General features: G+C 41.8%; 1 protein-coding gene across 3 annotated transcripts in view; it reads right to left on the bottom strand.

The window, feature by feature from the left end:
- The window catches only part of wnk3 (WNK lysine deficient protein kinase 3), a 38544-nt gene that overhangs the window by 14129 nt on the left and 9963 nt on the right, over positions 1–14452 (bottom strand). For 2 of the 3 annotated variants that reach the window (XM_072367934.1, XM_072367933.1), the window contains exons 3-11: positions 7053–7225; positions 6345–6565; positions 5729–5886; positions 5440–5528; positions 5126–5345; positions 4567–4894; positions 4302–4414; positions 4014–4181; positions 144–3476 (exon numbers count right to left, since the gene is read on the bottom strand). In XM_072367934.1, the coding sequence (XP_072224035.1) occupies positions 144–3476; positions 4014–4181; positions 4302–4414; positions 4567–4894; positions 5126–5345; positions 5440–5528; positions 5729–5886; positions 6345–6565; positions 7053–7225 (4803 nt within the window). The remainder of the gene's footprint in view (positions 1–143; positions 3477–4013; positions 4182–4301; positions 4415–4566; positions 4895–5125; positions 5346–5439; positions 5529–5728; positions 5887–6344; positions 6566–7052; positions 7226–14452) is intronic. The other variant, XM_072367935.1, reaches the window with a different exon arrangement.

The raw sequence follows: 14452 nt of genomic DNA on the forward strand, positions 1-14452 counted from the left end.
AACACTGTGAACACCACTAAAAATATGCATCTATTTATTTTCCTTTTTTCAAGAAACAGTATATGTTAGTTTGAAAAGAGGACCACTGTGTCAGTCATGTCAAATTATTTAATTAATACAGCAAACTTTCATACTTCATGTACCTGAGCGATGCCCAATAGGGACAGGTCACAGTCTTGCAGCGAGGCTTGGGGCAGTATGGGAGCATTAGAGTCAAGCGATTGTATTGTAGTGACAGGTGGAGGAGAGGTGGGAATAAAGTCGGCCTGCCCTGGCAAGGTTATCTGAGTTGCTGGCTGAGATGTAGGAAGCTCTGTAGTAGGAGCAGTAGCAGGTAGTTGGGATGGAAGAGATGGTAGTAATGTTGAGAGGCATGAGGTATGTGAAGGACTGAGGGGCATTATTTGTGCAGGAAAGACTGTGTGAGACAGAACAGGCTGTTCAGATATTGGTGTCTCAGTGTGTGTCTGAGTATGAGAATGAGTTTGTGTCTGAACTTGGGTCTGTGTTTGAGAGTGTGTTTGGGCTTGATAGCTGGTCTGTGTGTGTGTGTGAGCTGGCAGCATCTGCTTGGCTTGGTGCTGTGGAGATGGAGGGGCACCTGCGACTAGATGACTGTAGAGTGGCACACTCCTGTTCTGTGACAGAGGCTCAGCCACATTACTGGGGCCTAACTGTGAAGGGGGCTGAATCACCAGATGTGAAGTAGGGGGACACTGTGGAGGAAGCTGACTCTCATCAAAGGTCGTAAAAGCCTGCTTTAGAGGAGGTAGTTGTTGGATGGTAGTCGACATGGGCTGTGTCTGTAACTGGACCTGAGGGGTAGGTAGGGCTGGTGGTTGCTGTGCTTGAGAAAGCTTCTGCAGCTGTTGCTGGTATTGCTCAGTAGACTGAGGCATAAATGTCTGGGAGATTTGCTGAATGACTGAAGGGTCACCAGTGCTTCCAAGGGACTGCTGCTGGGCCTGAACTACTGGATGTATTCTTGTTTGGCCTTGAACTCCAGTTTGCACAGGATGAGGAGGGACATTACAGTTTATGGGGTCAACTACTGAAGAGAAACCATCTGCCATAGTTCCAACACTTCCCGCAGAGCCAGGAGAAAGAATCACCTGTTGATACTGGAGTACTGGTTGCTGATGTGAATGCTGCTGGGTAATATGAGTCAAATCCTGCTGTACAGTTGACATGGCTTGTTGGGAAGGCTGAGGGACATACTGGGAGGTCAAAAAACCAGCAGAAGGCTGAGAATGCACCTGGCAAGGTGGTTGGCCTTGGGCTTGTTGTTGAACCGTGGGCTGGATGAGCCCTGGAATTTGAACATGTTGCTGCACACGAGTCTCATGCTGGATTTGACAAGGAACTGAAGCAACTGCAGCTGGAAGCTGAACAGTAGCTTGGCTTTGTGGCCCAATCATTTGAATATCAACTTTTTGGATCTGTCCATGTTGTGGCTGAGACTGAGAAATAGCTGTATGTATAGGCTGAGCCTGGATTAATGGCTGAGCTGATACCTGACTCTGTGCTGGAGTTTCAGGTCTAGGATAACTAGTCTGCAAAGGACTTTGCTGATTCTGGATGACTTGCATTTGTCCCTGCATCATTGATGCTGAGGGAGTTACATGGGTACCAGTTACAGCTTGAGACGCTTGTGGTGCTGATTGGGCTAAAAACTGGACTGGGATCTGACTTTGCCTCTGGAGATGAACCTCACTTTGTCCTTGCTGTGTGAGGACAGCAGGAGAAGTCTGGGCAGGGAGCTGTGTAGTCTGAATGGTCATAGGGACCTGAGCTTGAGAGATGATATGAGTTTGGTGATGAATGGTGTCAGTACCAGTTGGAACAACAGAATGATGTGGTTCCATTACAGATGTGTGGTACTGTGGCTGAGCAACAAATTTTGGCTCCTGTTGAGCAAGTTTTACTTGCTGTTGGTGCTCTATCATTTGTTGTTGAGCGGCATGATGCGTGAACTGACTGGTGTTTCGTAAGGAAGATTGCTGCTGAAGCTGCAGCTCAATGTTGCTTTGTGGAATAGACATGGGCTCTTGTTTTTCAGTATGCTGAAGCTGAATGATGGCAGCATGCTGCTGCTGCTGCTCTTGAATCTGCTGCTTCATCAGAGCCTGTTGTTGTAAAATCTCTGTCTGTTGCTGTTGCAACAAGACTTGTTGCTGATGTTGTTGTTCCAACTGTTTTTGTAACAGAGCTTGCTGCTGCTGCTGCTCCATCTGTTGCTTGAGTTGCAGTTGCTGCTGCTCTTGTTGCTGTTGCTGAGCTTTCTGCTGGAGCTGCTGCTGCTGTAAAATTAGCTGCTGTTGCAAACGCTGTTGCATTAGTGCATGTTGCTGCTGCTGCTCCATCTGCTGGATTAAGGTTTGCTGCTGCAGTTGTTCGCTGTGATGTTGTGTGTGCTGGGACTGCTGCTGAAATATATTTTTGTGCGACTGTTGCCCACTTTGCGGTTGCATCTCTGCTTCTGTTTGAGTTCCACTTTGGTGTTGTCCGTTTTGTTGATATAACTGGCTTTGCTGCTGCTGCTGCTGTTGTGAGGGAAGCTGTTGTCTTTGTTGATTCTCTAACTGATGTTGTATTAATGCTTGTATTGGTTGCTCTTGTTGCACAAGACCTTGCTGTTGCTCCTGTTTCTGTGGCATAAGAGCTTGTTGCTGCTGTTGACCCATCAGTTGTTTATGTTGCAGCGCTTGCTGCTGTTGTTGAAGCAGTGCTTTTTGTTGCTGCTGATCAAGCTGTTGCTGGACATACAACTGGTGTTGCTCAAGTAGCAATGCCTGCTGCTGCCCTTGCTGCTGCTGCTGCTGTTGTTGTAACAGAGCATGGTGTTGCTGAAGCTGTTGTTGCAATTGTTGTGATTGTATTATTGTTTGCTCACAGGGATCAGCTGTTTGTTGCAGTTTAGTGGTCTGGAGTTGGTCCCCTGGCTGTAGTATTGACATAGCTTGCTGCTCCATAACTGTCTGTGTTGTCAACATGTGCTGTTGAGAAGTTGGCTGGACAGGCTGCGGAGGCTCATTTTGATGTTTCTGGACAGCTGAAGCTGAAAGGCTCTGTTGATGCTGTTCTGATGGCGGCTGAGTGGCACTAACTTGTTGTTCAAGCAGAGAGGCTTGGGCCTCCATTTGCTGTTGTGACTGTTGCTGCTGAAGGGCAGAGGCCAGGGGATCCATCCCTATCTGTTGTTGTGGGACAATAGTCTGCTGTGGGATAACGACAAGTGTTTGTTGTGGTGTGGAATGGGGAATGTCAGTGAACTGCATGTGAGTGGCAGGTTGTTGGATGTGCTGAGAGAGGGGCAAAATGGTCCCTGCTAGTGCAGCAGGATCACTGACTGACATGGATGCAGTGAGAACATTAACAGGTGCTTGTGAGGAAATTGGGGGTATACATGACTGTGAGGGTGCCATTGATCCATGAGGAGTGTTAGTTTGAAATGCATCTGATGGGAATGTTTGTGACTACTCAGTGATAATGAAAAAATGTTGATTGAAATTGAAAGAAGAGGGGGAGGAAAGCAGCAGAACAATTAGGTTAAGAATAAGTTTTGGCAAGGAGTATAAATTATAAACACATTTAATTTGAATTAATAGTTAGAGTTTCCCACAGAGTTTTAAAGCAGATGTGGATTGCATTACTTAAGATATTGGCCGGAACAGCTTATATTTGAAAAAATTAATACAGGGAAGTAAAATATCAAACTAAAGATAAAATTATCAGAAGCACATTTTAACATTACAAGGTTATACTGTTTTTAAAGAGAGAGCTTGACTTAATTCTTGCATCTCACTACCTCAGCTCTTAAACTACCTGGGGGAAACTGTACAGTTTTGCAATTATGAGGTTGATTTGTAGTTGTTATTCGATATTTAATAGTTACTTAAAGAAAAAGAGCCCATAGAACCATAGATTTACTTCCAATAGCAATAACGTTAACTGTTGTGACTCCAGTGTAAATATAGCTTTCATTTTAAGACATGTATTTTCACTCTTTTCACCTGAAAATATTGTTGAGGTACACTTGGGGATACCTGTGGAACCATAGTGCTAGGTTGAAGAAATGTCTGACCAACAGGTCCCCCTCCACTTTGGCCAAGAGGCAGATTTGGAGCACTTCCGCCCTCACCAGTTGGGAGTGTTTGAGGATTGACCAATGCACCAGTACTCTGGAACCGCAAGAAAATAAGTTACGTACAATTTATTTTCAGTACACTGATTTAAAATGATAAATAAATAAGCAGTTAATTATAATTTATCAATGAAGTGAAGCATAGACCCAGAGATACCATAGGGGGGAGAGTAGTTTGGGGGTGGGAGCATGATTCCCCTTGCTGGGAGTATGCCTGGCTTTGTCCACTTGCATAGGATTCACAGCTGGCGGACCCGATGCTCTCCCCTTCTATATGAAAGACAATAAAAAGGTAAGGTATAAAAGTGTAAAATACACATGCTTGGCCAAATCAAAAACTTCCGATATGTCAGTTCTTTATAACGATTTGTTCATTGTAAACACTCAGTATGTGGTGCGTATCATAAAGATGCGAACTCTACCTGGCAGGTTAAGGGTTGCCCCACTGAAAATATGTTGCTGCCTGACATGCTGATCCACCTCGGGCAGTTCCTCTGACTCCTGCACTACTCCTCCAGCTCCTCTTTCTCCAGCACCTGCATGTACGGCTGACCCCTGCGTCAGTGACGGAGGGCAAGAAGGATTAGAAAATGCATAGGAGGTGAGAGTGGAGTCTCTTCTTTCCTCAAAGCCTTGCTGAAGGAGCTGCTGTTGTCGACGCTCCCTCGACTTTTTAATAAGATTTACACGGTCCCTGATGGATTTTCCCACCACCTTGGCATCACTCTCATGGAAGAAGCCTGACTTCACCTGTGATAAGAGAGGGGGAGAGACAAAGATAGCGGTTAATCAACGAGTAAATGTAGGCTGAAGGTTTCTAGGTCAGTAAGATGGTTTTTCAAGTGGCTAACATATGAGCTCAAGGATTTTCCCCACCTGACCTTTACAAAACCTTTACAGCATCAGACCTTCTCCAAAGGAACCCTATAGAACATCTGACACCTTTCTAATCATCAGTACTAAACCTTTTCTGTATCTCACCATCTCTAGAGCCACCTCCTCAGCACTATCGTTCTCCAGGTCGTAGCTAAACTCGATGGCCTCATTGTCCTTGTGTTTCCCCTTCAGCTTTTTGGGGTCTTCAACCCAAATCCGGAGAGCCAGACAGTCCTGGATGCCTGTGTCCTCCTCTGCCAGCTCAACTCGAACCCCTGTGTCCTCCCCAAAGAATGCATGGTTAAGGAGGTCTCGAATGGACAGTCTTTCAAAGGGGAAACAGAGACAAGTCTGGTTAATGATCATCTGATAGGTAAATCTGCTTGAGAAGGTTGTGTTATGAAGCTAAAGGTACTAACCTCTGACTTTTGTTCTGACGAATGCAGCCTTCAATGATCTCTTTGATCTCTGGGTCATTTACTTTATCAAAGCTGGCTGGCTTTATACCCTGCAAATAAATATGCGTTGTATTCATAGAACTAGGTTTCTGAATATTGTATATTATCATTAAAGACATTTGAATAATGGGGCCAAACAGTCGAGATCATATTCACAGTAAATAACATACAAATAAATTAGATCTTTATGTGTCATCGCCACAAATCTGCGGTGAGACTTAAAGACAATAATTCAATCAAAGACACTCACACTTGTGACTTTGCGATAGATCTGAGCAGCATTTTGGCATTCAGAGTAGGGGTATTCTGAAGTAGCCATCTCCAGCATACACATCCCAAAGGCATACACATCCACCGACTCATCATAGTGCTCCTCATACATCTCTGGAGCCATGAACTCTGGGGTTCCTGTTAAGACAAGACAGTGGTTCCAAGCTAATAACATACAGTTTGATACTACGTCACAACTTTTTTTGTTTAAAAACTATATACACTGGGTTATTATTTTCTCCACAGAGCAGGCATGCCCAACTCAACAGACTCAACAGAGGAATTGGCACTGAGTAATACAGTCCATCAGAAATACAGTCTTCCTGGTCATGAATAAAACTTCAGTGGGTTCATTTGTTCTAACAGAGTGCCAAAATCTCATCATGGGTCCATGAAAAACAAGAAACATTTAAAATTGTTCTTTATTTCTGCATGAACATTACCAAAAACATCAGATTTTCATAAGATCCCAAAAAAAGAGTTAAGAGAATATATTAGAGCAGTCAATGGAAAACATTACGCTTCATCGCTTATTACACATAATACATATGTTATTACACATCTGTTTGTGGTAGAACCATGTGAACGCAGCCTACCTATGACACTTTTGGCAAAGGAGGTCCTCATAAGTGTGGCCAGTCCCAGGTCACCAATCTTGACTGATCCGGTGGGGCCAGTTATGAAGATGTTGTCACACTTAAGATCCCGGTGGACAATTGGTGGAGTCCTGGTGTGAAGGAAGTGAAGGCCCTTGAGAATTTGCCTGCACCAGCTCCTCAGGACCTTGGGTTTCATTACCTTAAAGCGCTTCAGATAACTGTGCAGAGAGAGCAAATGCAATCAAACTCAAAGGAATCCTTTAATCAACCACAGACAGACAGAACGCCAGGGACCAAAGCTGTATAAATTCCTTTCAGTTACAATGCATCATCTTGATGGACTGTGACACTTATTCTGTATAGTAAGATTAACTTTCTCTCCCATAGGTAATAATTGCTTTAACTAAAACAATAAAGTTAATCCATTAAGAACATTCTTCCATGTGTTCCCAGACTGACGAAAAAAGAAAAACTAGCATGAGTTGATATTAGTTAAATATGGTATTAGGTTCACAACCTCAATGGGTCCCACAGATAGTACAGCTTAAAACAAAATTATTCAGATAACATCACTTAGAGAAGCTAGTGTGCATTTTATAGAATGTAACTATTTATAGTACTTAAGTAAATGCCATGTCAAACCCATACACAGGAACAGAGATAATACTGAGTAAAAGGTAATAGATACAGGGACGATATACTGACGTTTTGAGTGTTCCTGATGTCATGAGTTCGGTGACCAGTACAATGCACTTCTTTCCACGGAGAACAGACTCCCACGAATCATAGAAGCGGACGATGTTAGGGTGCTGAAGCCCCTTGAGCATCTCTGCCTCCTCCTTGAAGCGTTGCTGCTCTGCCTTGGTCAGTTTGCGGTCCTAAGGTGACAGGTACATGTCAGGTTTTGTGGTTGGAGTGTTAACACTTGCCGGCAGCTCCAAAACTGCAAAAATAGCTCCACAGATTCCCAAAGAACTGCTTCGCTGCTTTTTGTCCATGGATTTTAAACACTATAAGGCTAACTTACTTGTTCATGTAAGCACAATAATCCCTATTGCCACTAGATGGCACTAATGATATAGAGTTGAAGTAAATCTAAGACAACACCCAAGCTTTATAAAACACATGTCTGCTGCATCTGCCACAAATCCCTAGAATGGAGCACAGGCTGGGTCCTGCAGAAATCGAATTCACTGCACGTGCAGCATCCCAGAGAATAGACATGGTCACTGATTAATCTAGTGTTAAACATTTTTAAATAGACTGACACAAAGTGACAGTGTGCTCTGAAAATAATGCACATTTACTGAGATCATTTAGTTCTTTTTTCATATCTATTAATTCCATTGTTGTTTTAAGTCATTAATGATCTCACTATAAACACGCTGCACAAAAACAAAAATGACACGAGTCTTTAAATTCCCAGTGAGCAGAAAGAAAAGCATTCTTAATTAGATTTATGATGAGAAAGAGCTGTGATACGACAGCAAACACAATACCGACAGTCAAACCATTTTACTGCAGTGAAAATATTGGCTGTCTCCACTTGGTGTTTATTTTTAGACTTGTCACGAGCAGCTGTTGTTGTCTGCTGTATGTGTACTAATAACTGAACTTTTCGGGGGCCGAGGTCTTTTGGTCTGACATTGATCTTGTGATGTGCTCGGAGTATTAACAAAGTTAATAAACCCCAAGGATTTGTTTTATTTATTTCTGCCACAGGTTTTGTACAGAAAAAGAGCAACCTCTGACTAAACAAAAGACAATTACAGAAAATGATAGAACTAAAGAAGAGTGTCTGACTTAATATCAGCGGGGTAGTGCGGTGGCAGCCACCACCGTGTCACAAACAGACCGCACTAAAAATAGAAGTCATCATAACACAGCTTTCCGCTGATCGATGTCATTGATGTTGAGCTTTTTGCTTTACACAAAGCCCATCAAAGAGCGGCAGTGTCCTGCTGGTATTTTGAAACGAATAAACAGTATTTCCTGTATGTCGTGCAATTTTCTGTAACTTTACTGATAGAATTTTTGTCCCTGCTGCTTCTTTTACTACCAACGCCGTGTTTGACTTTTCCTTTCGCTCTCTGTGGACAGGTTCTGTGTCCTTTTCTGGAAATGCCAGCAGAGAGGACAATCACTTCGCCCCTCCTTTTTCAACAGGGAAGTGAATTAGCATCAACAAAAAGGTTGTTCCTTGTTATACCACTTTGGCTAAGAATAAGTTACAAAGCCAAGGCCTGCCCTCATGCCTTCATTCCTTAACACAACACTGTGTGACTTTTCCTAAACAAATGTTCTTACATGTACATCACTGAGTGCTGCTGTCTCAAACCATACATAGGTCTCTAAGCTGCCCTATCCCTACTTCCCTATCCCTCCAAAAGTTTGCATGCCTTTTTTTCACATCAGATCCCAACTCAGTTTTATTTGTACAGTCCTTTTTAACTGCTTCCAAAGAGCATGCTAAACCTGGCCAGGAAGTACTGCCTCTGTTTAAGGTTAAAGCCCCTATGTCCTCCTTCTCACCCCTCTTATGAAGCCTCACTCTACTTAACTGTCTGTTACAGTGTGAGACAGAAAGCTTGCCTGTGTGTCTCTGTCTGCTGCCTCCTCAGCGTCTACTGTGTCTCGCTGAGTTTTGAATCTGCCAGCCTTAGGGATCAGCAAATGTCACAAAGAGTTCAGTTAAACTGTGTCTAGACAGATTCACACAAAAGCCATTCTTTCATTCTGTCCATGAAAAGTACATAAAACTTTCAGAATTTTCTGCATTTCTGCATGAATGCTTCCTGGCATATCATCAGATTTTTCATCACCCAAAGACAGGTGAATGAAATTAAACTAAATGGAAAAAACACTTAATTTAACCCAAAAGGAAATTCTATAATGACAGCCCATTTGAGGAAATATCAAAACAATATTATACTCGACCATCTATTCATTACATAAAATGATCCATCGTTACATATCCCCGAGTGGCAGAAAGATCTCTGGGATTTACAGTTAATCTAAAGGAGAGAGCTGAGTCAGATGTTTCAGGTGTGAGTGGGTTCCATCAGTTACACGTAAATTAAATAATTAAGCTTTGAAAAGTAAAAGGACAGATGAGACCTACACAGAACATTGTATTTAAAATGAGAAGCACACTGCACTCCAGTATAATAGCCTTATCTCATCTGTGCAACATGGTGATGGCAGTATTGTGGTTTAAGCCTGTTTTGCCAGATCTGGGCCAGGGTGGCTTTCCATCGCTGATTAAACAATAAACTATTAATTATATCAAACTCTACAAGGAAATATCAAGTAATCAGTACAAGAAAGTGGCTCGTGTAGCTAAAACAGACCCCAGCTAATTCGGTCTTCCCTCTAATGGTTAAAGAAGAATGAATCACAGTCCCAGCCTTAATCCAGTCCAATTGAGCAGTACATGTGAGGAAATGTTTAAAAAAGGTTCAATTAATGGAATTGTTCAGTTGTTGTTGTTGTTTTTCCTGAAGTAGCAACAAGAGTTTTGAGTAATTTTGCTCAGTAAAAACATGACCAAGCACAATCATTTTTGTTATTCATTTCATTCAATTCCATTTATCCACTATCAGGATTTGTGTGAAAATCGAAATGTTATGGGGGGGTTCACAAACTTCTAGCCACCACTATACAAACTCATATTATAAGTCAGATACTTCCCTCAGATACTTACAAATATTCATGACAGTTAAATTAGTCTTACTTATCTTAGAGGAAAGACAAAACAGCACACAACCACCACATGAAAAAGTGCCCTAATATTCTGTTGAACATCACGTAGATGAGAAACCACAGCTTTCCGTTAATCTGATGGCAACTGAACTTGTCGTGTCAAATTTGAATGAGCCCTTTCTTTAACATTTTGCAACAGCAAAACATCCCAGCAAATAGTCTGATGTAAGAGAACTGTGTCTTAAGGAAAATGTATGTATCACGTTCAACACGTTACGATCAACTGTTCAGTGTAAGTAAATGCGTCCAAACTCCGTGATTTCCCTTTTAATAATCAGCTGCAGCACTTCACTATTTTTTTCTGAACCTCAAAAGCGAGAGAAAACTACAACTTACTTTTATAAGAAAGGGGCGTGCTGCTGTGAGAAACCTGTGACCCAGTTCTGTAACTCTATAAAAGCGTGTCGGATCTTGAAACCGACTGATCTCGCTCAGTGCAGCGATATAATTGGCTTTCCAGGTAAATTTTTCCCACTCCAAACAATGCTCGCAAAGCAAAGCCACGGACTGACAATTCGATTTAGCAACGCAAGACATCACCCATGCAAAGCGAATCAGAGACAAGATAGTTTGAAGGCTATAATCATAAGTGTGAATCCTTCCTTAAAGAGTTTTCGGTCGAGCTGCAGATTTTTATCTCACACACAGTGGAGACGGTTTCCTTAAGTGTAGCAGTAGATCATGTTTTTCTCTTGTTGATAACAACTATGCTGGAGAGCCATTAAACCGATCAGACAGCAACCAGAGTTCTTTAAGACACTGACTGTTAAATAAGCCCAAACATGGTCCTCATAGCTGCACATAGCTGCTCCCATTTACCACAGAGAGGTTTTACACAACCACAGAGCACTATTATAGTGATATGACGTGTAAAACTATGACCCTATAAGTGGTTTTGTTTCAAATGTGAGCAATGCGGCTCTCTCCGTCACGGACATATCTGTCAGAAGATGCGAGGAACATTAATATAAAAAAGATCAGTGTCTGAATGACTGATTGTTGTCACTGTGACAGATTGATGAAGCTGATGATGTGATCCATACAGGCTGTTCTGCATTTCTGCTGATCAAATATATAATAAGTTGACAATCATGTCAAATAAAAACCACAATAACGTTTTTCAAGAAATAAAATAGTCATATATATGAATAAATACATGTTTGCACAAAGGTTAAAAAGATATCTTTATTTAACATATTATTGATGTGGAACTAAGATTAATGGAGGCTAGTTCAAACAGACTACAGCTGAACTGAGCAGACCCGGACAGAATCAATCCAACCAAACTGGTCAGGCCTTTCGCTTTGTTTGCTGTTAATGCCTACAACGGCCACATTACAGATTCGTTTCCACTTCCTTGCGATGTGTGTGTGTATTAAATTGTCATTGTTGAAGCAATTTCTGCTTTTCTATACCACAGGTTTTTTTGCCTCATACAGTATAGTGCAATCAGCATTACAGTGGCTGAGTTTACTCATATTTTCCACAAATGGGAGCAAAAAAAAAAAAACATTCATCATTTATCACATATTTTTGTGACTTTCCTGTTATTCTGTCCATGTCTGCAAAATATAATATATAATATAATATCATACTGATGTGTAGTACATCTCTGGCAGGCCTAAGCACTACAAATTAGTTAACGGAATAAAGGGCAAGACCTGTGATTTTCTTTTTCTTGTACTTTTTTTTTTTTCCTGGGATCAGACATCTGGCAGAGCAGAAGGTCAGGCAGCAGGTTATAAACTAGTGTCGTAAAACGCTGGCATAAATGGACAGGATATAGCTTACAAGGCACATTTGGTAGGTGGTAAGAGGCTGGGGTCATGAATACCAAAGCATGCGAGTCCTAAAACATCTATTTTGGCAAACACAGCCCTGAGTGTCAGATATCACAGGGATTACATTTAGGTTGCATCTGAGGTCTGAGGAACCCACAGTGGGGTAAACAGGCTGATCAAGAGCACCTTCAACTACTAGGGGATATTCCTCTCTGCTGCAGGTGGATCTTTGTACATTAATGAGGGTGCATGCAGTATATTTGCTTTGCAGAGTAGGTGTAAGTGTGTCAGCATTTGAAAATCCAGTGTGGCGGATGGCTGGGATTAGATTACTGTAAGCTACAACAGCTCTGACTAACAAGATAGATTGCTGCAAAAAGGCTGTCCCGCATACCAGATTAAAACTCCTAACCTTTGGGCCAACCTCACAGACCTCCACAAAAGACGTCAGCCTTTACACAGCACTAGCTACTTTGTTAAATAAGCGCAAATGTGAATAACTCTTGTGCTTTTGGAGCTCTGACTGAGACAACTCCACTGCTATAATGCCAAGATGGCCTACCGACGGAGTCACAGCATCACTGTTAAAACAGCTTTAAGATATCAAAACGATAACAAACAGAACACACCCACAAACAATTCTGCTGTTCAAACTGAAGAGCACAGCCCGATGTGAGATCTGATTACAAGGGCTCCCATTTTTGTGACAGGATTACCTTAAATCATGCAATGGCAGTTGTGATGATAAGTGATTAATTTTTATTGACTCCTAATTAAGCTGTACAGTTTATGCTATGAGGTCAGTGTTGTACACAATAAAATAGAAACTGAATGTCTGTAGCTGGTTAGGTAATAAAGACTGAGGATATGGCCCCAGGGACACTTGGCAACTGTCAGTGACCCGGATAAATGTGTGTCTGGCCAGTTTGGTTGGATTGATTCCATTCGGGTCTGGTCAGTTCAGCTGTTTGAATGAGACTCTACTAATCTTAGTAACACATCAATAATGTGTCTTTCTTTTGCTTTTTTTTACCCAACTGCTCTGTCATCATCTAAATCAACCAAGCTAATCCTCAGGTTCTCCCTTCGTTGTGGTTTGTCAGACCAAGTAAAAATAAAGCAACAGTATGAAAATATCTTTTAAAGAATATTCCTAAATAAATTGTTCTTATGAAAAGATATAACAGGGACAGCAGTTGTTTCTAACACAAAAAAGCTTGTTGGTTACAACCGGAGATGATGTCTGATCTACGCAAATGATTCCATTACTACGATATTCATCAAATATTCAGTCAAACCGGAGGTCAGAACTGTCCTCCTAAACTGGCATTTACCTGCAGACCTAAATTCAAAAAGCTCTGGGGTAAAACAAATCAAATCCCCCAAATATTTCAGTTGCTACACATCAGTTCTGAGTGTTACTCTTGTCCTGCGAGTGCAGCAGCACTAAGCTGAGCTGGACCAGTCTGGGATGACTGGGTTGAACCAGTCTGGTTTCTGCCACCCGAGTTATGCTGTCTGTGCAGGGTTTTTGTTCCAGCCTGACAGGCACCCACTGTAATTAACTCCCTGGATCACTCTGCATGCTCACTCAAACAGACAAAAAGGGAAGGGGGAGAGATGGGGAGGGAGGGGAGAGAGGAAGATAGAGGGAGAGTGATAGGCACACTAATACAGTGGCAAACTGTGTCTGACGCAGACAAACAGGCAGCAGCACCTCACACATAGAAATGTAATACATGTACACAACTGATTCAAATGTATCCACTTTGGGTAATAGATGGCTAAATATATAGTTTTAAACATGTAATTCACAGGGAAAACATAACAAGGGAGAGGGTGTCCGTTCTGTGAACTGAAGTTACACACTCCTTCAAGCTGCATTTGGACAGCTAATCCCCTGGCTTCCCTCACTTTATGGTCACAAGAGGAGAGGAGCATGGTGCTCCAAGGCTGTCTAAGAGTCTCAAAGGAAAGTAAAAAGCACTGGATTGTCATGCACTGGTTGTCTATAGTCCTTCCCCACCAAGTGCATTCAAATTGGAATTCTTGCACAGATACCTCAGTCATCAGTATATCTACGTATATCTTACTGGCTTTACTAAGTTATAGTTAATAGCATTTGTATGTATGACATGCAATTTCTATTCCACTTTACTTAGTTGTTTTTTTAAAGGCATCAGTTTAAATGCTCCTTCACAGTAAGTTAAACTAATTGGATTTAGTGGCTAATATATTCTGCTCTTGTTTATGATCCCTGTGTTTTCAATGGGAGGAAAATAAATAAAATCACAGAATTGTAAAGAAGTGAATTCAGTTTTTTTCCAGTTTAGAAGAGAATATGTATACTATAACTGAGGACAAATTCATGGCCTAAATGTAGTCAGGTCTATAATTAGTACCACAGCAATGTATCATTATTATTATGATCACTGCTGTCCACTCCAACAGCACTTTACACTGGAAATGTGTACATGCTCTGGGGAGGTGGAGTAAATAGGACAGATCATGTGCCCTGGGAGACTAGAATGTTGCACTGAATGTGGCACTGGATTCATCTAT

Source organism: Leuresthes tenuis, unplaced genomic scaffold (genome assembly GCF_036924035.1).
Source record: "Leuresthes tenuis unplaced genomic scaffold, fLeuTen1.0.hap1 SCAF_16, whole genome shotgun sequence".
NCBI classification, from domain to species: domain Eukaryota; kingdom Metazoa; phylum Chordata; class Actinopteri; order Atheriniformes; family Atherinopsidae; genus Leuresthes; species Leuresthes tenuis.